The sequence below is a fragment of the Onychostruthus taczanowskii genome, unplaced genomic scaffold (genome assembly GCF_017590055.1).
Source record: "Onychostruthus taczanowskii isolate IOZ18803 unplaced genomic scaffold, ASM1759005v1 scaffold90, whole genome shotgun sequence".
NCBI lineage: Eukaryota > Metazoa > Chordata > Aves > Passeriformes > Passeridae > Onychostruthus > Onychostruthus taczanowskii.
The window spans coordinates 3,773,701-3,798,368 of record NW_024506994.1 but is presented as its reverse complement, the minus strand read 5'-3'; the positions used below and the strand labels follow the sequence as shown (position 1 = coordinate 3,798,368).

The following is a 24,668-nucleotide window of genomic DNA, read 5'->3' as shown; positions in this document are numbered from 1 at the left end:
AGAATTCAGCCCCTCTGTTCATGTTTTACTTAGGTCAAAATGTTGATGTTTGTCTTCCCCAAAGACAAAAGCTTTTAGTTTGTTATTTGTAAAGCCATTTTAAGAACTCACCAAGGAAGGTATTAGTGAAATACGAAATGATGGCTTTAAAAAAAAAAAAAAAATTACACTGAGTCACTCAGAAATTAAAAGAGAAAATTAGTTTCTCTTCCAAATAAGTGATATCAGCCTCATCTTTACCAAGTGACTTTCTCCTTGCTTCTGCTGGGTGTTGTGGATCAGGGTGAACTCTACTTCAAAACATTTAATCGCACACAGTGAGAAATGAAGAAAACTGAAGGGGATCCCAAGAATGTATTAAAAATCAGAACTAAAATGAGAATGATTTCATGTCAAGTGAGACAAATGCAGAGTTGATACTCCAGTGCTTCACACTTCCACTTGTCCTTGGCACCGAGAAAATGAGATTTTTAATATCTGAAAAACAGATTGCCATGAAGACTCATCCATTGTAAATTTAAGCTGCCTTTATAGCAACTTAAGCTGGGGACAAGATTGTTCATTACATCTGATTCTACAACTGCAGCCATGATTTCCATATTAATAGTGACTTTTTTTTTTAATTGTCTCTACCAGAAATAGGAAGAGGAGCTGGTTGTGTTTTCCCTGGGTTAGCAGATAATTTATTTAATGAATAATGCGAAAAGGGCAAAGGTTTGTGAGTTCTTACTCCCATATCACCACAAAGAGTGGTGACACCTGCCTTGGCTGCTGTGCTCAGACTGCTTTGGTGCTAAAAGGAGACTGAGGGAAAGAGGGATACTGAATGATGATTCAGAGTCAGGATTTGTTGCTGATGGAATTTATGTTGGTCAGCATTGAACTGTTTTGACTCAGATTTTAGGTGAAGGGTTTGCTTGTTCCCTGCCTGATGTGCCCTTAAGCTACAAAAGCATTGAAGCAACTTCTCACATGTGTCTGGGGGTGGGGAAGGTATTTCTGTGCCACTGAACTTTAGACCAACGTGGAGTCAAAGACTGTTTGTGCCCCTTTTCAATAGCGGCCGCTGGGGCTGGCAGCGCCTGGAGGAAGCACCAGCTTCCTCTCCTTTCTCTGGAGCTGGGTTTCCTTTCACCAGCCCTGCTCCCAAGGCAGACCTGAGCCTTCCCTGTCCTTCCTTACTTCGTCTGGGATGGTTTGTGGTTGTATTCTGTGTGTAGTAAACCTGCCTGGCACTTTAACGTAGCAAAACCAGAGAATTATCCCTATTTTCTCATGGATTTGCTGCTGTTTATTTCTGCTGAAATCTATTCGTCCTCTGTCTGCACTCACAGATCTGCAGTCTCTTGGAAAAGCTCATCTTCCTCCTCTAATCACGTCCCAAATTTGGTCTAGATCCTAATGGCTCTTCTCTTAAAACATCTGAGGTCCATACCAGCTTTTCCCTCTTTCATTGCTATCACTAATATCATCCTCCTGCCTTTGTCATCTCAAAACCTGAGTTACAGCAGCCTTTTCTTTGCTTCTCTTATCTCATCTCCTCATGTTCTACTTTTAATCCTGCATTTCATGATGATGGAAGGCGATTTTCTTTTTCCTTTCTGGGTTTTCTTCTTTGCTACATCCATACTCCTCACCCTGGAAGCAGATCTTTCTCTGAGGAATCCAGTTCTTTATCATTAGCCCCTCTGACCTTCAGAAAGTTTGTATATATTCAGTCTAATTTGTTCCTCTTTGGAAAACAAAACAGCTCTCTGTATTAAAATTTGGCAAGAAGTCAGCAGCATGATCTCATATTTTTTTTGTGACTGCCTCGGGGAATATGTTTAAAATGCAGTTAAGAGATTTGACAGAGGAGGGGCTTTGTGGGGAAGACTCTCTAAAAGGTTTGGGGTGGCTGACAGGGAGGGACCTGGGTGTTTGGCTCTTCCATCCATCAGTGGTTTGGTGTCACTGATTCTCTCCCAGCTCACAGAACGTGGCCTGTGAGGGTCTGCTGGGACAATTCATCTTGGTCACCTCTTTTCCTGGAGAGAAAGAGGCAGCTCAGGACCTCAGTGTGGGCCACATGAGTTGTTCTGGAAGAGCAGCAGCCAACTCTCAGCACCTCCCCTCCCTGGAACCACCCAGAGCTTTCCCTGACCACAGCTGGGTGGGAGAAGGCTCTTATGGACAGGCTTAAACCTCCCAGGAAAGCTGGTGGTCAAAAGCTGAGTGTTTCCACTTCTGGGAAAGCTCATTCAGCCCAGCCTTTGGTCCTGGAAGTTCATGAGGTTCTTCATGGAGGAAAAAAGGGAAAAAAAACACGTAGAGATGATATCACCATCCGTGGAGGGATTTAGGAGCCGTGTGGATGTGGCACTTGGGGACAGCCTTGGCAGTGCTGAGGTAACAGTTTTACTTGATGGTCTTGATGGAGGTGATTTTCCTCCTGTGCTCTGCTTTGTGAGACCTCATGTGAAATTCTGTGTCCAGCTCTGGGGTCCTCAGCGCAGGGAAGACGTGGAGCTGTTGGAGTGAAACCAGAGTAGGCCACAGAGCTGCTCCGAGGGCTGGAGCCCCTCTGGAGCCAGACTGGGAGAGCTGAGAATGTTGGAGCTGCTCCGAGAGCTGGAGCCCTCTGGAGCCATACTGGGAGAGCTGAGAATGTTCAGCCTGGAAAAGGCTCCAGAGAGACCTCAGAGCCCCTTTCAGGGCCTAAAGGGCCTGCTCTCCATGGATTAGCAATCCGCAGTTGCTGATGTTACAGATGGAGCAGAGGAAATTATCCCTGTGCTCCCAACTCCCTGTGCTGCTGTATCCACTCATTTTCTATCCCAGCTCTGCCTGGATATAACATCCTGCTTTTCTCTTTCCTTTTGGTTAATAGTTTGACTTTTGGAGCACTTTCAGTCCATGTTAGTTTGTGGAGAAAGACATCAGCAGTGATAGCTGAGGAAAATTCTATTAGGTCATTCCTCCTCAGAACACAGTACCTGTCTCCTGAGCTCTTTGCGGATGTTGGCCAAATAATCCTTTTAATAGCTTTTGTGAGTTAAAAGGGTAGGTAACTGTCATAAGGCTAAATGATTGCATAGATTAATTTACTTGTGGCCGAAAGAAATCAATTGTAATTTAAATTTTTGTCTCTGGACTGATTACAACACCAGACATCAACTTTCTCCGTAAGAATCTACCTTGTGCATTGAAGTCTGTGAGTCTGGATTAGTGACAGATTATCCAGAATGATGTGATTGGATCTCTTTGCCTCTCCCAGACATCTCTAATGTTCTTGGATCTTTTCCTTGTGTCTTGCAGAATGGTGAATAACACTGAAGACCCTCAAGAGGCTTTGTAACGTCCCATCCTCATGTAAAGTATGCTCAGAACTTTTCCAGTAGTGTAAGTACAAGCTGAAGGAACTCACAGCAATTGAGAGTAATTTTATGGTGTTCTTCTGTTAAATTGTCTAAAAAGAGCAGGGAAATGCTTACAATGATTATGAGCAGTTGGCTGAGTTGGAGAGTTTCACTGGTTTAGTGGAAGATTTAAACTTGGAATAGTAAAATAACTGGACGTTTAAATTAGGGTGTAGTAGTGTTGAATTGCTCACTTGGTCTGGCTCGTGTACTGTTTGTACTTCTGCATTTCTCTCACTAAAACAGAAGGAAAATTACGCAGTTCTTAGAAAATCAGTCTTGATCAGAGGAAAAATCAGTGTTAAAGGAGAGATCTCTGTACAGCAACTGAACAAATGAGAGGGATAAAAAGTTTAACACTCTAGATTTGCTGAAAGGGATGAGCTACCTTCAATTTAGTAGCCTCTGGCAGAGACAGAAAACCTGGGGTACCTCACCTAACCCTGGTGCTGGATGTGTTATTCCAAGCAACTCAAGTATCTTCAGTGCCAGTTGAGGTTGTCCAAATCTCATTGTGGAATTTGAAATCAGTTTGCTCCTTTTAATTGTTTCCGTCATATATCTTCAATTTAATTGGTTTCTATGCTGTTTCTTCAATAAATAAGCAAATAAATTCAAATTTTGAAGCTTGTCAGGCTGAAAGGAAGGGCTCAACCTGCACTGTGCTGTCACTCATCTCCCACTGGGCCGTTCTGTGTGGCTGTTCACAATATCCCTGTTACAGGCACAACCAAATGCTCATCCCCTGCAATCAGATCCTGAGATACTTTGACCTCTTGACTTCAGATTGTTCCTTCTGTCAGGTCTGGAAAGAGAAGCCTTTTCTGCAGGATAGGTAGCAAGGAACTGAGCTGCTGTGAATGCATCCCATTTTCCCTGATGGGTTATTTCAAGGATGAAGATCTCTCCTTGGACAGTGATAGTGCAAGTGGCAGTGCAGTCACAGCCTTCTGTAGAAGGAGTCACAGCAAAATTAATGACTGACAGGGATTTAGTGTTGGAAACCAAACTCCAGTGGATTTCCAAAGGCCATTAATTAGTGATTTTCTATTGCCAGTGGCTTAGTGTTCTGTTCAAAACTGATGGTTTCCTACTTTGCTTCCAGTCCCTTGAGCCACCTCCTCTTCTTCCTTTTAGCTGGAAGTATGTTGGATTTCAGTATTAAAATCACCACTTGAAATTGTAAAGATCTGGTTCACAGCAGGAGAGAAGTCTGGAGGTAAGGCCACATCACCCTGGGCATCTTTGTTATCCCAGTAATTTGGAGTTTGCTGGGTGACCTCAGAGCTCCTCTGTGCTTTGAGTGAGCACAAGGACATCTCAGAGCTTTGTGTCAGGCTTTGGTCAGAAATTTTCAGACTGGGAATTGCATAGCTTGAATTTCCTGTGCTTTAGCTCAATTTCAGTCATGTTCTGCCCCTGTGCAGTTTTCTGCTGCCACCTCCCAGCAGAGCAGTAGCAGCTTCCTTGATTTATTCCAGTGTATGTGCAGTCAATATGTCCATGGAAGATGCTGTAGAAGTAGAGGTGAATCATTTTTCACTGAGGGAAAACCGGGGGGAACTTATTTGGAGGGGATTAGAGAGTATTAAATTGGAGGAAGTGGGCCAAGATGACCCATTTAGATAGAAAGTTTCCAGATTAAACCACAGATATCTTTTTAAAAGGGTAAAAGGGATTGTGAAGGGGAAAGAAGAAAATGGAGCCTTAAAAATTTTTTTAAAGTTTGAATTTAAATAATGATGAAGATTAAGATTGAAGAGTTGCAGAGCTGCCATGGTCAGAGTTGGGTTGCTCCTAAGAGTAGGAGTCACTCGGGTGCAGTTACTATTTCACTGCCTATTTTTACCCTTAGTAGGATGAGAGTCAGTGATGGAGAGGAGTTTGAGGCATGGTGTGAACACAGAACTCTTGATCTTGGCCTCCCAGGAATTAAGAATTTATCTAAAATTAAGTCCTGTAGCCAACACAGCTTTATCTCTATTGGGCTCCCCATAAATATGGGAGTAATTACTTGAGCTTTGTAGTCCATATTGATTAATTAATATGTGTTAATAGTGAACTATGGCTATCAGTGTGTTTTACATCCCTCAATGTATGATTTGTGATAGAACCAGACAGTTTCACTGTGTCACTTCAAATTTACCTGGATGATCAGGCCAGTGGTTATGAATTTAACTGCCAGCAATGGCAGGGGAGTCTGGAGAGTGAATAAAAGAAAATCAGGGTGAATAATGCAGATGGGGAAGGACTGGATTGAAGCCTTGTCATCATTTGGGAAAAACAACAGGAAGAAAAGAACAAGAGTGTGACCTCTACCAAGTTAGCAGGGATTGAAGAGCAGGCACTGGACTTAAAGTGGCTCAGAAAATCACCACAGGCTGAGCTGTACCTGTGCAGTGTCCTTGAAATGTGACACAGAACAGGTGAATTAAACTCAGGTAACAGAAAACTCAGCTAATTTTCTCCTTTTGTCTTTGGTGACAAGGTATTGTGTAAATAGTGGGTGACTCTGGGGGAGCATTAATTTGGCTTTTTTAGCTTTTTAACTGAAACAATGTCCTGCCTGAGTCCTTGGTTTCAGTTTAAGATAAACCACGAGTTAATTCATGATGTCATAGCAAAAGTGACCTAAAGAAAAAATCTTGTTGTATGGTAAAGTTTTTTCCTCAAAAGGGTTTGGCACAGCTGCCCTGGGAAGTGGTGGATTCCCTTCCCTGGAGGGGTTTGAAAGCTGTGTGGATGTGACACTTGGGAACGTGGGTTAGTGGTGGCCTTGGCAGTGTGGAATGTGCACTGAGCCTTGTCTGTCATGCAGGAAATTCCCCTGGTTTGGGTCTGGGTTACACAAAGACATGTTTGTTGCTTTAAGAGCATTAATTAGGATATTAATTTCTTTCTGAAATGCTTTTAACTAAAATACAACTCCAGTATGGGAGCAGCAGTGGCCAGAAGCCCATGGTTTTTGCTGTTATGATTTATTTTCTTCAAGGAGACACTGTTATCTGTTCCTGAGTTCTCCAAGTGTAATCTCTGTCTTCACTAAGGCTGTGCCAGTAATACTGCACTTACAAACTGTTTTTCTAGTGGAAAATAATTTGCTTTGTAGTTAAGCACAGAAATGGGTAGGTGAGGTTCAGCTGTTTGCTGAGTTTGGATTTTAATTTTCTGAAGTAATTAATTTCTCTTTTAAGACAGTATTTTAGTTGTTATAGATCCTGAAGGAGAGTAAAGGTGCCTGAAATACTTCAGAATGTCTCTTTTTCTTCATGTGTGGAAGAGGTGGTGGAAATCTTGGTGATGGCTTTGCTTGAAAGTTGTCCTGCACTTTGTCATGTGTGATGCTATAGATGGACCCTGTATGTGTGAAAATGCTCAGAGTTTGGCCAGGCTCTTGTTCTGCCTTCCTGCAGAATTCCTGAGTGACTTTGAAGGAGTCATTTGGACTTGTCCAAAGTTCAGCCCCTCTGGGAGCTCTTGGTCACAAAAATTAGTGTAGTGTTGCTTCCCTGCCTCACAAGGATCTTGTGATTGGAGTATTTAGATACCCCAGGTGGCAGAATTAATGGAGAAGAGTTCTGAGACTCTGCCTGCATTTTAATAAAGGATTGAAGCCTTGTCATAATAAAGAATTGGTCAAATTTTGAAATTAAATGGAGGAGGCAGAAGACAGCACTGTACCCTGTGATCTTGACGGTTGAAAATGATGAATTATTGTAGAATCTCAGAGTGCTTTGGGTTTGAGTTGGAAGGGACCTTAAAGCTCATCCTGTCCCACCCCTGCCATGGGCAGGGACACCTCCCACTATCCCAGGTTGTTCTAAAGCCCATCCAACCTGGCCTTGGACACACACAGGAATGTGTCAGTCTGGTGTCTAGGCCAGGCCATGTCTCAGTTTGACTGATGACTTTTTTAATGACTGTTTCTTCACATGGATTACACTATTTCAGTGTGTTCATGAGATGTACTGTAACTAAAGCACACAGGTCCTGCTTTGAGAGCTGTTACAGAGCTTATGTATCCAAAGTTTAGTCTTTGGCTCCCAAATCCAAGAGCTCTTCCTTGCTCTTGGCACAGGTTTGGGCTTTGGGCCCTGGTTCAGCACTCAGCTGCCACTACAGTTCTTCTCTCTGTTTGTTAGTCCTGCTGATCCCTCTTTCTGCCCTTGAATCCAGGCTCAGAGTTTGAATTCCTGCCTTGTTGCTGTAGAATTGCAACAATAGCAGGAAACCCAGATTTTGGAAGTAGGGAAGGTTAGGGTTAGACAGATAAGGTGTCAGTGTGAATCAGTGTGTGCCTTGAGTAGAATTCAGAAGTATCTGGCTGCCAGCCCTGTGCTTAGTCAGAGGTCAGTCCCTTTTGTAAGACTTGGATTATGACAATAATTGCCATTTATATTATATTTTTGCCTTGTAAGATCAATCTCAAGTTCTCTCTCTCTTTCCCAGAGATGTAAAGCAGAGTAAGTTACTCACCCAAGTGGCAAAATGACTGGGTTTGCTCACTGCCAGCATCCATTAAAATAATTTTATCAGCAGAGAATTTCAGAGAATAAGTGGAAGAACAGCTTGTGTAGAGCAGTGAGTCGGGGTTTGGGGCTCTTTAACCAGCTGAGAAACTTGAAGCCTCCTGAAGAAACGATGTGTTGATATTCTGCTCTCAGCTTGCCTCCTCTAATTTGTGTAGCGGTGAGTATTTGATTACGCCGGATTTATTTTCAGAAGTTTCAGGCTGCTCTTATTAATTGTCCCCATTTTGATCGAAGGCGTGTGGCAGAGCTCTGCATTCCAGAGCCGCTGTTTTGCATCCCTAAACAGAGCTGCTGACACTGGGGCTCAGCTCGGAGCCTGATTTCCCTCCTTGCTGCAGCACGAGGCTCTCGTTTCCCTGGGATGAGAGCAGTCATTACAAGAATTACATTTTGTTTGTGAATCAGGATGAATGGGAGTAGAGTCCTTTTTTTTGAAAATCAGAACCCAGAGTTGCAACTGCAGGAGATAATTATGCAAACGTATGGATGAGGATGGTTCTGTGTTCGTTGACGTGATGAGCACTTCAGGCCTGAGGTTTCTTTCTTTTTTTCTCTCTCTCTCTTTTGAAAACTGGTACAACTCCTCTGAAAATACTGGAGTTGCAACTGATGAGCATAAGTGATGAGTCAGATCCTTAATCCTCTGTTACGCCTCAGAATTCACAGCATCAGCTCCTGGTTTTGAAGGCAGCTTTGCTTAATATGTTGCAAAGTTTTAGGTGGTTCTGAAATATTTATATTGCTATGAATCATTGAGTCACACAATGGTTTGTGTTGCAAGGAATCTTAAAGGTCATCTCATTCCAAAGGCAGGGATGCCATTTACTGTCCCAGGTTGCTCCAAGTTCTGTTCAACCTGGCCTTGGACACTTCCAGGGATGGGGCAGCCACTGCTTCTCTGAGAAACCTGTGCCAGGACTTCCCTACCCTCCAAATTGAAGGAGAATAATTTGTTTAGTAAGAACAGAAAAGGCCAAAGCTTGAATTTCAGAAGACTGGATACTGTTATGCCCTCAATGCCCCAATTCTCTTCCAGCAGTGCCTCAGAGCTGCCCTGGAAGGGTCACAGTCTTTGCTTCTGGGCTTGACTGTCTGTCCCTTCCAGATCAGAACATTCTGGCATTCTGGGATTTTTTTGGTGATACATGTCAGTGCTGCTGGTGAAACAGCTGTAGCTCAATGAAATCCCTTCCTCTGAGTGTCTTGTAAGAACCAGCTGCATCCCTTGGGATGGGGTGAAGGGTTGGATGGGCCCTGATCAACCTCATCTCTCAGTGCCATCCCTGCCCATGGCAGATGAACTTTAAGGTCCTTTCCAACCAACACCAGCCCGGAATTCTGTGTGGGAGAGGAAGGACTGAATGAAACTGTGCTTGGTCCTTGGATCTCATAAATATGTGTGGAGAGAGAAACAAGCTTGCACAACCTAAACCAGGGTTAAAAAATGCAGAGTGGGCAGCTGGAAGTGGAGTTTCTTTGTAGTCACTGGTGCTCATAGGGAGCATCTGGAGCAGTACTTCATGTGGATTTGGTGGTTGAAAATCAGACTAGGTGATTAAAAAATTACATTGCTTTGGAAATAGCAATGCCATCCTTAATGCATGTTTTTAATATCAGGAGGACATCCACCTCCAGAACTGTTCAAGCTGCAGTTCCCCTCAGTAGTGGATGCACAGATACACAGGAAAAATCTGACAGGTTAAGGAGTTCTACTTCCAACTGTGATGGTAGTTAAAACTCTGGTTTAATTAATGAGTTGTACAAGTGATTTTTTAGCTGTGTACTTGGGAAAAACCTATTTCAGCTGAAAAGCCACAATGTCGTGATTTTGCTCTTCCCTTTAAATGGTGAGATGGCAGTGAGCGACACCAAGGAGGTGCCTGTGATGTTGTGAAAAATGCTGGTGCTGTAATAAATGAAATGACAAATCCTGGATGTTCCTGTAAGCAGGACAGTGCAGTGCAGGGGTGTCCTACCCTGTGCTGTGTGTCAGAGAAGGGTAAATGTTGGCATCTCTCCCCATCCTGCTCTCCTCAGTTGATGGGACTTGATCAGAATCATTCTTAAACCAATTACCAGACTTAGGATCCTGTTCTGAACACTTTGGCTCTTGCCCACATCCATATTATGCAGATTATGTCAAATATAGGTCTTACAGCAGAAAGCTCAACTGGTTTTGTAAGTCTTGAGCTTTGCTTATTAGATAAAGCTGTGAATTTTAATGGGAATTGGAGAAGGACCTCTGCAGAAGAGCATCTCCTCAGTGATGCTAGAGTGCTTCCTACTCATCTACAGTGAGTAGAAGAGTGGAAAAAATTATTTCTTGTGATCATTAAAGAGTCCAGAGCCATTTTCTCAAGTGTTAGAGGTGTTAAGGCTGCTGTCTGGCCTTATTCCCAAACGAGTAATTGAATTGCTTTGAACTTCTGCGAGTTCAATTGGACATGGACTTAGCTCGTAGCTGTTTTTATGGGATTATTCTGCTGTGCTCCATCACCTAGAAAGTTAAGTGTTGGGTAAATGATTCTTGTACCAGCGTGGGCTTGGGCTGTGAGAGCAGGTGAGAAGCTCTTGATGTGTTTTTCTTTACTTTTCTCTATACAGTGCAGGAAAAGAGGGGAAGAGAGCACTCTGACCTTGCATCCCCACTGGAGATCAGAGGAGTCAAAATGGGAAGGGAACCCCACATCCAAAGGGTGGAATTCATTTTAAAAAAAGAGTAAATAAATCTTGATGGAATGAGAAGGACAGGCAGTGCTGGTGAGAGCAGCCCCTGAACAACCTCGACTCCACAAAGTCCCCTCAGAAGAGGAGTGGTGCTGCACTGGGCTGGTTGGGACCTGCTGGATATTTTATATCTGCAGGTTTGGGCTGGAAATAAATTCCTTTTTATTTACCTCCTTAGAGTTCTCCCTTTAGTCTGATATTCAGGTATCTCTGGTTGCTTTTGGATGAGCTTTGAAAGATGAGCATGAAGTTTTGATGCTTTAGAATGGTAGAACTGGACCATCTTTTTGGGGATGATTGCCAACTTAGTGTAAGGATGTAAATAAGTTTGATATTTTAGGCTACTTAATTTTTTTCTGCCAGAACCTAAAGAAACTTTGTCTTAAAGGGCAAGATTCAGTTGTTAAAAAATCAGGCACTTTTAGTTTTGAGCTTAATCAGAAATTTGCAGAAGTTTTGCTTGCAAAATTTCAGGGAGAAAAATGCACAGCTGTTCTTTCTTGGTTATCTCTCTTTTTTGGGGTGTCTCCCCAAGGAAATTTGACAGCCCGTTGTGATTGGTGAGAGTATTGATAGCAGATAAGGCATGGGATGTAGAGGGTATTTTGCTACGCAGGCAGCAAAGTTTGCTTACAGCAAAGTCATTCCACAGTCCTGTTCTCAGGAAAAGTATTTTCCATCTTGATTTTTTTCCTATACCCCCCAATCATTCTGCTTGTCTCTATCTTATTTTATTCCTTGCTACTTTTGCAGTTGATTGTATTTCACAAGGAAAAAGAGGGGGAAATGAATTGAATTAAAGGTAGCCAGAGGAGTGCAGGAGGATAAGAGGCTCTTACTGCAGTGTGGGGGGGATGAAGTCGTGGAGAATATTCACTCATTAATGAGGTGAATGAAATTAGGGTGATTCTAAAATGGTTGATTTAATTAACTGCTTTGTAAATTGATCTTTAAACAGGATAAGTTTATTGAAATATTTTAAAAAGGGAAAATAACCAAAGCCCTGCTCGAGTAACAGTTTGAAATGATGCTTGCTGTAGTTATTCATTAAAAAGTTGTGGATAGTTGGCAGTGTTGGAACATGTTCAATAATACCACATTTTGCAATATTTGTTTTGGGGTTTTAATGGAATTTTCCAAGTTCCCGCAGCTGTTTTCAATCATAAAAGTCCCTCAGGAGCGTTATTTCTAGATCTCATGGCTGTGTAGAAAAGCACGTGAAGATGGGAACAGGAGTTCCAGATCAAGAAGACGAGTGAGATGTGTCAGTGCAATATTTGCTGACTGTGCAAATAAAAACCAGGCACTTTGGGCATCTCTCTATGATATTAGTGAGTCCAGCAGGGAGATATTCTAATTTCGGTGTTCTTACCTCTTGAAGATTACCCAGAAGTTGTCTTAAAAGTTTTAGAGGGCTGGACTAATTATTTGCATGGAGAAGATAATTGATTTTAGGTGGGTTTTTTTGTTGTTTTTTTCTTCCCAAGTTGTCCACATTTTTCCAGTGGCTGTGTTAGGCACAGTATCATGGAGTTAATTTGACATTAGGTTTGCTACTCTCTTACATTAGTTTCTGCAAGGCTTGAAAGTCCATTGATGAACAGGACTCCAGAACACCAGTTGGAAGTCATTGAATATCTTATTCCTGGGGCAGAGGGTGGCCTTGCCTTGCATCCCTGTGAATTGAAATTCCTGCACAAGCTCAGCTGTGTCAAAGAGGGGCACACTGAGGCCGGAGCTCTTCCTTCATACATCCACGAGCAGCAAGAGGTCAACCCCTGCCTCTGCATCTGAGAACTCTGCCCTTCATTAGCTGGAATTCACTAAAGGACACTTAGGATTCACCAAATCATTGTGTGTAATTTACTAAAGGAGATTAATTTGGCCTGGGCACCCAGATCCAGGAGCTGAGCCTTAGCACTTTAGACAAATTAGGAATGACACCCAGATTTTAGAGAGAATCGCTGGCCATGGCCACCAACTGCTTCAGGAGGTGGTGAGGTCCTGGAACAGGCTGCCAAGAGAAACTGTGGCTGTTCCATCCCTGGAAGTGTCCAAGGCCAGGCTGGACAGGGCTTGGAGTAACCTGGGATAGTGGAAGTGTCCCTGCCCATGGCAGGGGGTGGAACTAAATGATTTTACAGCCCCTTTCAATTACCATTCTTTAATTCCATGAGTCTGTGTTGCTTGACAATTTTGCAGTCATCTGGAAAGTCTTGTATTTGTCAGATGGGAGTTTTTTAGTTCACGGGGCTACAAGGACAAAAGTTCTGGGTTTCTGCATCTGTGATAAATGGACGATTAAATAATTTAAAGTATGTTTTAGTATTAAATGTTGAAGAGTCTGTAAAGTAGGAATTTCGAGTGGAGTTAATTCTGGTTGGAGGCTCTGGCTCATTAAATTCTCCAGTTCAAACCAAGAACTTGAGCACATGAAACTTGGTATTGACAGATAAATGATCTGGGAAATGGTGACATTAGAAACACTGGCAAGAAATGCCCAAGCTGGCTGTTGCCCTGAGGAAGGGTAAGCTGGCATATCCAGTGGAAACCACCTCAAGGCCAGATGTTTAAAGAGATTTTTTCTTTGAAAACGGTGCTGCTTGGAGCTGGCTGTGATGAGTCAGTAAGTCCTTGTGACACTTCTCCCAAAGCTGGGAGAGGAGGATGGAGCAGCCCTGCCTCCTCCAGAGGCCAAATCTAGAACACAGCGTCTGTTTCCAAATGCTCCCCGCCAAGCTCCGAAGGTCTCAGGCTGGGATGCCACTTCCAAATTGTGGTTGTTACAATTCCAGTCAGTTGCAGGTCGACTGCTGCATTGCCTGCCGTGCCCTCCTGTGCTTCAACAGTCTGGGTGCTTGTCTTGGAAAATTTTAAATGGCCTGGACGTTTCCAGTAATCAGTTTTCCGGAGGACAGCGCATTCCCGTTGGGCTGAAGCGCTGATGTGGATGTAGAACGTCTGTCTTCTCACACAGGCATTTTCTTGGATGGGAGTCATCCCCTTGCATTGTCCTCCTGCTTCCTTCTCCCATTAAACAATGTAAGGAGCTCAGTAGTTGCTGGATGAGGACAAAGATGGGATTTTCTTCTTATTTCTGTATTTCCCAGGCTGCAAGTGCCATTTTTGTGGATTTGTGCATCCTGGCTTTGTCTTTACAGCTCTACTTCAGCTCTACTCCAACTTGCCAGTTCTCAGTGTTGTTCTTCAGCCCCGGCTATGGATCTTGAGTCATTCCGTGACTCCTGTTAGGAACTTCTCTGTGCCAGGGCAGAAATGGACATGAGGAGTCATTCTCAAAATTTGTGGGGAGGAATAGGCAGCCCTGTCCCTGGAAGGTCTCTCAGCCTGACAGCCATCGTCCCTCTCCTGGCTTTCACAGGGTCCTTGGAATTCTTCCTTGACTTTCCCTCAGCTGTGGTTTGCTTTGGCTCTCCGGGATTGTACATCAGCTCTGTCACGTCTCCTGGAGTTTGAGTGATCTCTTCACCCTGCTCTCCTGCAGGAATGGTAATAAACCCTTGACTCACGAGAAAATTCCCAAGAAGGATGGAAAATGCCGTATTCTGCTTGCCAAGTTCTGCCTGCCCTCCATCTGCCATCCCTTCTTCTCAAGATCTAGAGTTCTGAAGGAGGAGATCTTGTTGTTTGTGTGACATTTGGATCTGTAGCCAGGAGACTTAGGAAAGAAGCACAATTAAGGGACCATATTGTGATATTTTTCAGTTCCATTTCTGGGCTTTGCAGCAAATAATGTTCATTTGTTGTGGCACCTTGGGAAGTTTAGGAGTTAAAAATGATTTTGTTGAGCTACGAGGATGGTCGAGTTACCTGAGAAGCCAGTCTTTGGAGGGGAAAAAGCTGAAGACTTATTTCTTTAAATGAAAGCTCAGGAGTAATTGGATGTGCTGCACTTTCCTTGTCAGGGCAGGCAATCTGTGACAACATTCCAGGTTCAAAAGTTCCTAACTTCAGAAATCCAACTTCAGTCAGATCAACTTGGGTCCTACAGGCCACTAGAATTTCCGCTGGGTGTGTTTTTATCTTTTTTTTTCAAGGTAGCAACAAAAGTTAGGGCAACTTGAACTCTTTGTAGTTAAGATTTGAAAGAGTTGAGATTCATAAATCTCATGTCATAACTGGTGAAAACTTGTCCAGAAAAACTCAGATCTGTGGCCACCACAGAAATCTGAGATTCCTGTCTGGTGGGTACTTAACACTGGGCAAAATTTCCTCTGGGATCTAGTTGCAGCCATAATTACTGAGCAACAACAGTCTCTGTAGCAGTGGTTTATCAAAAACAAAAGGGCACAAACAACAGTCTCTGTAGCAGTGGTTTATCAAAAACAAAAGGGTGGTGCAGATGTGGGGAATGTCAGGGGAGGTCCGAAATGCTGTTGGAGCACTCCAAGGAAAATGAACCCTTCTGCTATGTAGTGAGATTGGCATTCATGGCAGGTGTCCGACTGAGGTTGGTTGGAGGTGAATTTTGGAGCTGCCATGTGTATGTGTCTTTAAGTTTTCCACCAGAATTTATAAAGTACCTTCAGTGTGCCACGTAGAACTCTTCAACTGAAGTATTTTGTATTTTACCTCATTTCCAGCCTGCTGGAAACCATGTCTCACTACACAGACGAGCCAAGATTCACCATAGAGCAGATCGACCTCCTGCAGCGCCTGAGACGCACGGGAATGACCAGGCATGAGATCCTGCACGCCCTGGAAACCTTGGACCGTCTGGACCAAGAGCATAGCGACAAATTCGGGAGAAGGTCTGGCTACGGAGGCGGCTCCTACGGCAACAGCACCAACAACGTGCCGGCGTCTTCCTCGACGGCCACGGCTTCCACACAGACGCAGCACTCCGGGATGTCCCCGTCCCCGAGCAACAGTTACGACACCTCCCCACAGCCTTGCACTACGAATCAGAATGGGAGGGAGAGTAACGAGAGGTTGTCCGCCTTCAACGGGAAGATGTCGCCCACCCGCTACCCCCTGGCCAACAGCCTGGCACAGAGGTCCTACAGCTTCGAGGCTTCCGAGGAGGACTTGGACATCGACGACAAAGTGGAGGAGCTGATGAGGTGAGTGGCGGTCTCTGTAGAAGGTATGGAGGTGAGAAGTGCCTCAGCAGGAGTGGGTGTGTTGGAGGATTGCTCAAATAGGGATTGTAGGGTGGTAAAATGCTGGCACAGGTTGTCCTGGGAGGTGGTGGATGTCTCATCCCAGGAAATATTCAAGGTCATGTGGGACAGGGCTCTGAGCAGCCTGATCTACTTGAAGATAGTCCTGCTTATCACAGTGGGTTTGGACTAAATGACCTGAAATGTCTCTTCCAACCCATACTGCTCCATGAGGATTTGATGATGATGATGATGATGATGATGATCAGGAGAGCAGGAGCTGCTTCAGGCAGTTGTTCCTGCCAGTGCTCCAAGAGTCACCATCCCAGAACCTTGTGGAGGCATCCCCTGGCCCTGTGGGAGTGCCCCACAGTCTGACTGTTGAAGTAATTTTTCCAGTGCTATGCCAAAAATTGGAATTGATGTTAGAGCACTCTTTTATTCAGGATTCTGATCAAATGTCAGTTCACATGACTCCTTCTCCACTATCTCACACCCACTGTAATTCCTTCCATATAGAGGGAGAGAAGGGAATCCAACTTGGATTGGTCAGTGCTTTCCAGTGGGATCTGGAGAGGATGCATGCTGTTTGTTTATAGTTGGTGGCAGGGATTTGCAGAATGATGCAGGAAAATACAAATAATAAAGAAGAAGCAGAAGTGTTCTCTGAGAGCCATTGGGGTGGGTTTTTTTTTCAGGGCTGACCTTCCTTTACTTTTAGCAGCTTTCTTTTCAGCATTATGGCAAAGATGAAAGGAGGGGGATTATACTCCTGAGGATGAAAGTCAGTCAGTGGGCTTTGAGAGCACAAAGAAATAAGAGGAAAGGCCAAATGTCTCAAAACAATTTTGGTCATAATGTTGGAATTTATTCTTTTTATTCTCCCAAAACTGCACCATTCCTGAAGTAGCTGTGGGAGGACTGGAGTCCATAAGCTCCAGAATGGAAATGTGTTGGAAGTAGTTTGGAGATTTCAGGGAAAGATGTGGCTTTTGGGGGAGAGGATTAGAGATGAGCAGTAAGAAAAGCCGATCAGCCTCATTTGCTGTCGGCTGCAGGATGATGGAATCGTGCAGGAAGGGGGTGAGTGGAGCAGAGTAGCCAAGTTCCCATGGCTGAGCTTTGGGTTCCTGTGCAGTGAGTCTCAGGTAATGCTTTTAGTGCTTGTTTAAACTGAAACTGCTTGTGTTTGCAGGCATATGGATGATGAGTGTTGGGTACAGAAATAAAAATGAACCCACAGCACAGCATTCATTTTGCATTTATATTTGCAAGCTTGAGTCTGCCTTCAATGCAGCTGGGGCAGGAGGGGAGAAGGGGAAGGGAAATGTTTCATAAGGCCTAATAAAGGCTGATTGTAATTGCCTGCCCTTCTCAGGAAGGGAGAGAGAAAGAGGAGGGGCAAAGTATGTGTTTATTGCAATTGAAATTTGCTGTGTATCACAGTACATGTGCAACCTCCAATTTATTTTCTTTTAGCACAGTTTTAGCCCCTTCTGAACTACCTGTGCAGACCTTGTACAAAAAAATCATACAAAGACCTCAGTTCATTTAGTGCAACCTCTGGACTAAGCAGAGGACTAAAGTAGGGGTGTGAGGACAGAGGCTGCAAAATTTTGGATCTTTTCCTTGGGATGCTGGAGGAGGTTGGTGTATGCATATTCATTTGAGCAACTAACCATGCAGCCCCTGCTATCCTTTATTTTTTATTTTTCTGCCTCATTTTTATGAGTGAGGTTTTTATGCTGGTATGAGAGATTTATTCATCCCTGTGTAATGAAACTTTGTACATTCCATATGGCAGTGCTGCACCTAATATGAATTATATGGGACATGAGTCATCCATTCTCCTGCTATGGTGCTTTGATCAAACGTGACACTTGTTAAAAGAAGTGTCCAGCACTGAAGCATTTGGGCTGTTTTAATGCCAGCCTTCCCCACTCCTTGTCCCCTAAATAAAGGAAATAAAGGCATTTTGCATCTTGCAGGTGCACTTTGGTCCGTCCCTCTTTTTGTGTGTCCTGTTCTTGTTTTGTTTTGGTAGGAGGGACAGCAGTGTGATAAAGGAGGAAATCAAAGCCTTCCTCGCCAACCGGAGAATTTCCCAAGCAGTTGTTGCACAGGTAACAGGTAAGAGCTCGGGGAGTCCTTTCCTCATTTTGGGAATCTCTGTGTCTGAACTGCTGTCTGAGCATGGTGCAGATGTTGGAATATCACTTGGCTTTCTGCATTGCAGTGCAGATCTGTCAGCTTAGTCATGATAATGTATGCCTTTGATTTAAGACCCATTGTCCTGCACATCATGGAACTTCCCCAGTGAATCACTTTTTTTTTTTCTTTTTTTTTTTTTTCCTGTGGCTTGTGCTGGCAGATTTTATTTTACAGCATTATAATAAAGCCTGAAGTTCTTATCTTAAAATGAAAACGGTTTTCCTTAATTCTTAAATTGTTGTTGAGTGCGGCAAGTAGATGCATATCTGCTTTTCTGGGTATGGAGGGAGAGAGATAATGTGTATTTATATATTAAAAAGTATATGAATAGTCAGGAGACACAGCTATAGCTGGTACCACCACAGTCAGGAGTTGGAGGATGAGAGTTGGAAGTTTTATCCATCCTTTGAGTCACAATTAATGAAAATCCGAAGGGAGGTTGAGGATGACCAGACCAGCTCAGGTGTTACCTGGAAGGAGCAGCAGTTTGGGTGCCCTGTGCCCTGGGTCTTCTCTCTCACATCCAGACTGGTGAACTCACTGCAGTGGTGCCACTTTCTCCCTGGGTGTTTTCCCAGAGCTTTAGTGAGAGGGTAACAAAGTCCTGTTGCTCCTCCATGGGGTGAGGTGTTGTTATTTCTCCCTTCCAGGCACACAGGCCTTGCCTGGAACAGCCTTGGAATCATTTTGGTTGGAAGAGCCGTCTGAGACCATTGAGTCTGATCCCCCAGCACTGCCAAGGGCACCACTGATCCATGTCCCTAAGTGCCACATCCACATGGCTTTTAAATCCCTCCAGGGATGGGGACTCCAGCACTGCCCTGGGCAGTTGTGCCAGGGATGAACAGCCCTTTCCAGGCAGGAATTGTTCCCACTATCCAACCTGAACCTGCCCTTAGGCTATTCCCTCTCATCCTGTCCCTTTTTCCCTGTCAGGGAGTTGTGCAGAGCCACAAGGTCCCCCTTGAGTCTCCATTTCTCCAGGCTGAGCCCCCTTCCCAGCTCACTCAGCCTTTCCTGGTGCTCCAGCCCTACTCCAGCTCCACTCCCTGCTCTGGATTCACTCCAGCCCTTCTTTTAGGATGAAGACTTGATGATAAAATTCAGAAAGCTCAATCCCATGTTACACCTCTAAGATTTATTAACTTTTTAACCCAAGCTTGGATAAAGATCTTGCAATAGATGATTTTTAAGGTTCCTAGATGTCTGGGAATGCCAAAGCAGTAGGAGGAAAGTTGTTATTTTATTATATTTCCAGGATTTGAAATGTCATAGGAATCCACCTGTCTGGGAGCTGTGAGTTTGCAGACATGGCAGCAATTGAGGTGGGCAAGCACAAATTGGTGCTTGAGCCACAGAGCCAGGAATTCTTTCTATGTATCCAACTCTTCTGTGATCCTGGGTAAAATGACTTGTCCTTCCCCAGTCTCAGCTTCATCCTGAAAATCACGAGATTAACAATTTGTGTAAATGTAAGGCATGTTTTTTGCCTTATCAGATGTTAGCAATAATACTTCAGAAATTAATGTGTAAGTTGAGTTGCTTAAACTGTACCTGAACTCTAAAATTTTGGTACGCAGTGGGTCACTCTCCTGCTTTTGTTCATTCCTTGCCTAAATATAGTCCTGGAAGAACCCATCTCTGAATTAACCTCTGTATAGCACCCAACAAGTCAGGCTGGCTTTCCCTGCAAGAGAAGGAATACAAAGAGAGGAAAACTGCACCAGAGGAGTCTTTCCAAAAGGAGCCAATGTTTGGGGTTTTTTTGGTCAATGGGACTGCCAGTTGTGGGGTCATTGAATCAGAATCACCACACCAGATCCAAGTCTGTGTCAGTGAAAGGAATGGATCTAATTATAATTAACTGATTAATTATAATTAACCCTTGATGCATGTGTTTGATACCCTGCAAGAAGCTGTATGAAACACAAGACCAATCTCTTCACACCTGATCCTTTCCCTCCCTCCATTCTGAGCCTGTTCTCTTGGATTCCAGTGGGCATTAAGTTGGCATTTAGCTTTTGGGAGCTCTCATTGTTTCCTCCTGTGAGTAATTGACACCAACCATCCACTTGAGACATGTCTGACTGGATTTCACACCCTTCCCACTCAACCCTCCTTTGCAGCACAAGGGAAATCCACAGTGTGCTCACAGAGGGACCAGAGAAATACTGCAGGGTGTCAGTGGGACAGAATGAGGGCTGAGCTGAAGGCACTGTGTTATTATCTTGTTTTTGAGCCAAATCCATGGGAAACCAGTACATCTTTGTATCTTAGTCATCCTCCCTGTGCTTGGTGGGAGCTGATTCATTTTAAATCAACCCCCGGCCTTGTGTAAGCAGATGTGTAGCACTTACATGCCACTTCTAAGTACATAGTAATGGCTTATCTGAGGGAAATGGTAAATCTCAAAGAGATGTTTGGAAGGACCAGATTAAAGAGTGCGCTCAGCTCTAGCAGGGAGAAACATCAGCTTCCTCTCCAAAGCAGGGAGTGGTGAGGAGTGACTGGAAGTAGCTCGGGACTGAGATCCGGAGCAGAGCGTCCCAGGGCTCTCCTTTCCAGAGCTGTCTCAGCCTGATGAGTGCTGGATGACTTGGAGTATTCTTCAGATGCCTCCAACATCACTTTCAGCTGGGGAAGAGACTCCCAAGGAATGTCTGGAAACCACTTCTGGTTCAGTAAAAAAACAGTTTTTATAGGCAGAGGCTTTGCAGAGTGTATGATCCCAAATGGCATCACCTCAGGATTTACAGCCTTTGTCTTACTGATAAAGATTTTCTGTAAAAAGTTACTTGTACAAGAGGAAAATAGAAAAATTGGCTTTTAGTCTTCATCCCTTCTGCCCTGGGAAGAGGCAAGAAAGAAGTGAAAAATTTATGGCTGGTTCTGTCCAGGAGAGTGGCTTGGTTTGGCTACCTCTGCTGGCAACTTTTCCTTACAACTTCTACCAGTTCTCTGTTTCCCCTGTCCTTATGACCTTATTTATCTCCATTCTGTAACTTGCTATGTTCTGTCCTTGATGCAGAAACCTCTACTGCAACTGTGACCCCTCAAAACCTCCTTTTTGCCTAATTTTGCTAATTCTTCAAACTACACTTTCATTCAGAAACACATTTCTCCTTTTTTCCATCTTAATTCTAACCTTGCAAAGCAGTTACAGAATCCATAGTTCTGTAGAGCAGTTCTGCATCAGTAAACAGCTTTTCCTCTTGTTTTTCCTGCTGTAGAATGAGGCAAGTGATGGAGAGGGAGGACGCAGGAGAGAGGAACACAGAGCTGAGGGTTAAAGTCAGCTGTTGCGGTAGAAAAATGTTGAGGCTCTCTTAATCCTTATAAAATTACCAGAAACTGTAAAAGTCATTTAGATAATGAATCTGACAGGAAAAATTAAACCTGGAAGACATTCTACGGGGCTGCCTGGTGTATGGAGAGGACAGGGCAGGTTGGAAAATAGTAACAGGGTATTAAAAAGTGACTTGAAAATAAAGGATGATTGATAAGAAGCAAAAACTTAGCATAACACTTACTAGTGCTGGTCCTAAAAACAGGAGCTGCTTTTTATAGAAACTTTTTTAATGGTGTCTGTAATAAGATAAACAAGAAGCACTTGGGTTGGGCTCTGTATAAATAATCTCCTACTGATAAGAAAAATGACAGTATAAACAGGAGCTAATAATAGTTCCTGCGGAATTTCCTCTCCTGGTGTTTGGAGCTCCTTTTAACATCACTGCAGCCTGCTCAGGGCTGGGGGTTCTGCCCCACGTGGGGCAAGTGAGCTGCCAAATTTTTATCAAATAGAATTTGAAGTCTTGTGTTGGAATTTGCTTAAATTGCCACAAGAATTGTACTTGGCCACCAGGTTATGGTCAGGAGGCAGAGGATGAAGAGAGAAATGTGAACTTCTCTCAGAGATGCTGTCTGAGCTTCCAAAGCTAGATGGAGGGTGGAGAAATATTTTCAGGAGCTGATGTCTTTCTGTTCTACAGTAAAGGAGAGAGGGAGGAGAGCACAGGGATGAGCCCTCTGCAGATGGGCTAAAGTGGTTTGATGGATGATGCCTCTGCAAGGTTTGGAAATATTACCTTTCCTGTTTTTTACACATAGGGAGTGAAGGAATAAAAAAAACACCCTTATTTTCCTGAAGTTACTGAGCAGAAATTTCAGTTCAGTTTTTTCAATTCTTAAAAACGTAAAAACCAAACCACCATTAAAAAAAAAAAAACAAAACCAAACCCATCAAGAGTAAAATGCAGATGTCATTTTTTGGATTGTTTTTAAAACAGAGAGCTTTCCAGGGTGCATTTCTGGTACCCTTCCCAATTATTCTGCTTGTACAACCTAGCCCTGTCCTCCTGTCTCTCTGCCTTAATTGATAGGAGATCTCCAGGACTTGGCTTTAGATTATGCTAAACACACGTGCAGTGGAGGGCAGCCTTGGAACACTGCTGGAACAAATAAAATCCCCACAGGTTTGGAACCCACACACAGGGATGCTGAGCAAATGCCAATACACAGGGAAACTTAACTAGTTCCACTGTGGAGAGAATTCAGAAAATTCCTGAATTATTGATCATCTCAAATGGCATGAAACTGCATTTTGAGAAACGTTTTCCTTCCTGTTTTTTTTTAAATACTCATGACAACACAGGGGTTTGTGTTTTTTATGATTTTGATCTTTGCAGGTTTTCTGTAAACAAGCTTTGCTAATCTCCTAAATTGATAGATGTCCTTTGCAAGCACTTGTTCTCTGAATCTGGGACTTTGCTTACAAAGTGAAGAATTAAAACACAGTCAGTTAACTTTCTTCTCCAGCTCTGATGTATTCCAGGTGCTTCTGAAAACCTCTCCTGAAAGAAACATTAAAGAAATGCAAAGCAGAGCTGCTGAGCAAATCTATCAGTGAAGGTGAAAACCAGTTCCCAAAGACTTGGTGAATAGCAGAGTTGAGGGTTATGAGCAGATTTGAACTGCACATAGCAGTGGCCTTCTCTTGATGATGTATTTTGCCATTTATTTTATGGTTTTGGAGGGGAAACTCTCCTTTAATCAGTTGTGTAGGGGACAGCAGGGCTGGCCTGGGGAGTGAGCACAGACTGGTTTGTTTATCACTGGGAAGTGTGACCTGCTGTGGGAAGGAGTGAGTGTGACACAAGCAGTCAGCATCTGCAGTAGTCTTTTGTGGATACCACTTTCCTTCAGTATTTTCTGTGAGAAAACTGCTGGTGTCCATAACCAGCTGTGTTCCTGGCCCTGCTGAGGCTGAGTCCAGAGCACCACAGCCCTCCTTGAGGTCCCTGCTTCACTTGGAGGGTGAATTTCCTCAGCACAGCTGGGTTTTCACTACTCCAGAAAAGTTATTTCATCAGTTGCTTCTGGCAGTGGGATGATTTCTTTTTTCCTGCCAGTGAAATTCCCTGAATCAGAGTGTGATTAGAGACAATGTGGTAGGAGGGTCCTGGTGGTCACTGTCCTGTGAGTCAACTGTCTGAAACCCACTTGAGATGCAAGAAACTCTGACATGACAACTTGGGGGATTTGTTTTTTTTTCAGTGAAAGGAGTTAAGGATGGGTTTAGATCCCACAGCCCTGGGATCTGGGAGATCCTGGATGAGTTCTTCTGAAAGACTTTGCATGTGACCTTGGGTTGGTCAAGCTGTTGGGATAGTTTTGGGGCCTCTAAACCTTGCTGAGGTCAATTTTATGCCTTAAAAACATTTTACAGAAGCAGCTTTATGAGCTGTGAGGGCTCACAGTAGGTCAGAGGCTCAACTGCTGTGGCTAAATGACAGCCACAAAAGGATTCCAGCACAGATCCAGCTCTGTTTGGGAGAACTTTGATGCAGTTCAGGATATTGGGGCAGTGCATCATCTGGAAAGAATGATGGAAAGAAGCTTTTTACAATGAAAATGGCACAGGTTGGTCAGGAATTTGGTGTCTGCCCCATCCCTGGAAACATTCAAGGTCAGGTTGGACAGGGCTCTGAACAATGTGATCCAGTTGAAGATGTCCCAGCTCATTGCAGGGGGTGTTGGACTAGATGACCTTTAAAGGTCTTTCCAGCTCAGATTTTTCTGTGATTCCATGAAAGTGGACATGGCAAGACCCTGCTTGAGTTTTTTGGCTCCTGCTGCTGTGCCTTGCCCTTGAGCACATTGTCTGGAGTGGTGACATCTGTGCCACGTGTGACAGTGTCAGGCGGCCTCTTGAGCAGGATTCAGATTTTCCACTCATGGCAGACATTTAATCTCTATTTATAATTTTTATCTACCAGTGCTTTGTGTTTGTATCTTAGGTTGTTATCCAGACACTCAACACACCCTAATTCACTGCAATAAGTGTAAGTGGACCATAGTAAACAAGTAAATGACTGGAACTGTGATTAATTAATGGGAGCAGGGCAGCCAAAAGCAGTGAGACACAAACCTTTGTGTCCCACAGCCCAGGACAAGAAATGGCTTTTATAAATCATAATAGGTCAAGAGCTGCGCATTTTTGCACTGGTGATCAGGCATATGCAGATGGCAGGATTTCAGCTAGGCTGGAGCCTTGTTTTGGGCCAGAGAGTGTTATCAACTTACACTGCCTTCTTCTGGTATTAACTTGTGTGCTTCCACTTGATGTAAACTTGGCAGAGTCTGAGGGCTGTGTTTGGTTGAATAATTCCACTTCCCCG

The 24,668-nt window shown here is 43.8% G+C and overlaps 1 protein-coding gene across 9 annotated transcripts in view; it reads left to right on the top strand.

Annotated features, from left to right (window-relative positions):
• The window catches only part of HMBOX1 (homeobox containing 1), a 105,496-nt gene that overhangs the window by 41,958 nt on the left and 38,870 nt on the right, over positions 1–24,668 (top strand). For 6 of the 9 annotated variants that reach the window (XM_041426155.1, XM_041426149.1, XM_041426151.1 and 3 more), the window contains exons 2-4: positions 3,298–3,381; positions 15,262–15,741; positions 17,825–17,910. In XM_041426155.1, the coding sequence (XP_041282089.1) occupies positions 3,359–3,381; positions 15,262–15,741; positions 17,825–17,910 (589 nt within the window). In that variant the 5' untranslated portion in view covers positions 3,298–3,358. Of the gene's footprint in view, positions 1–3,297; positions 3,382–4,535; positions 4,618–14,149; positions 14,168–15,261; positions 15,742–17,824; positions 17,911–24,668 lie in introns of those variants that run through there. The other 3 variants (XM_041426153.1, XM_041426152.1, XM_041426154.1) reach the window with 3 other exon arrangements.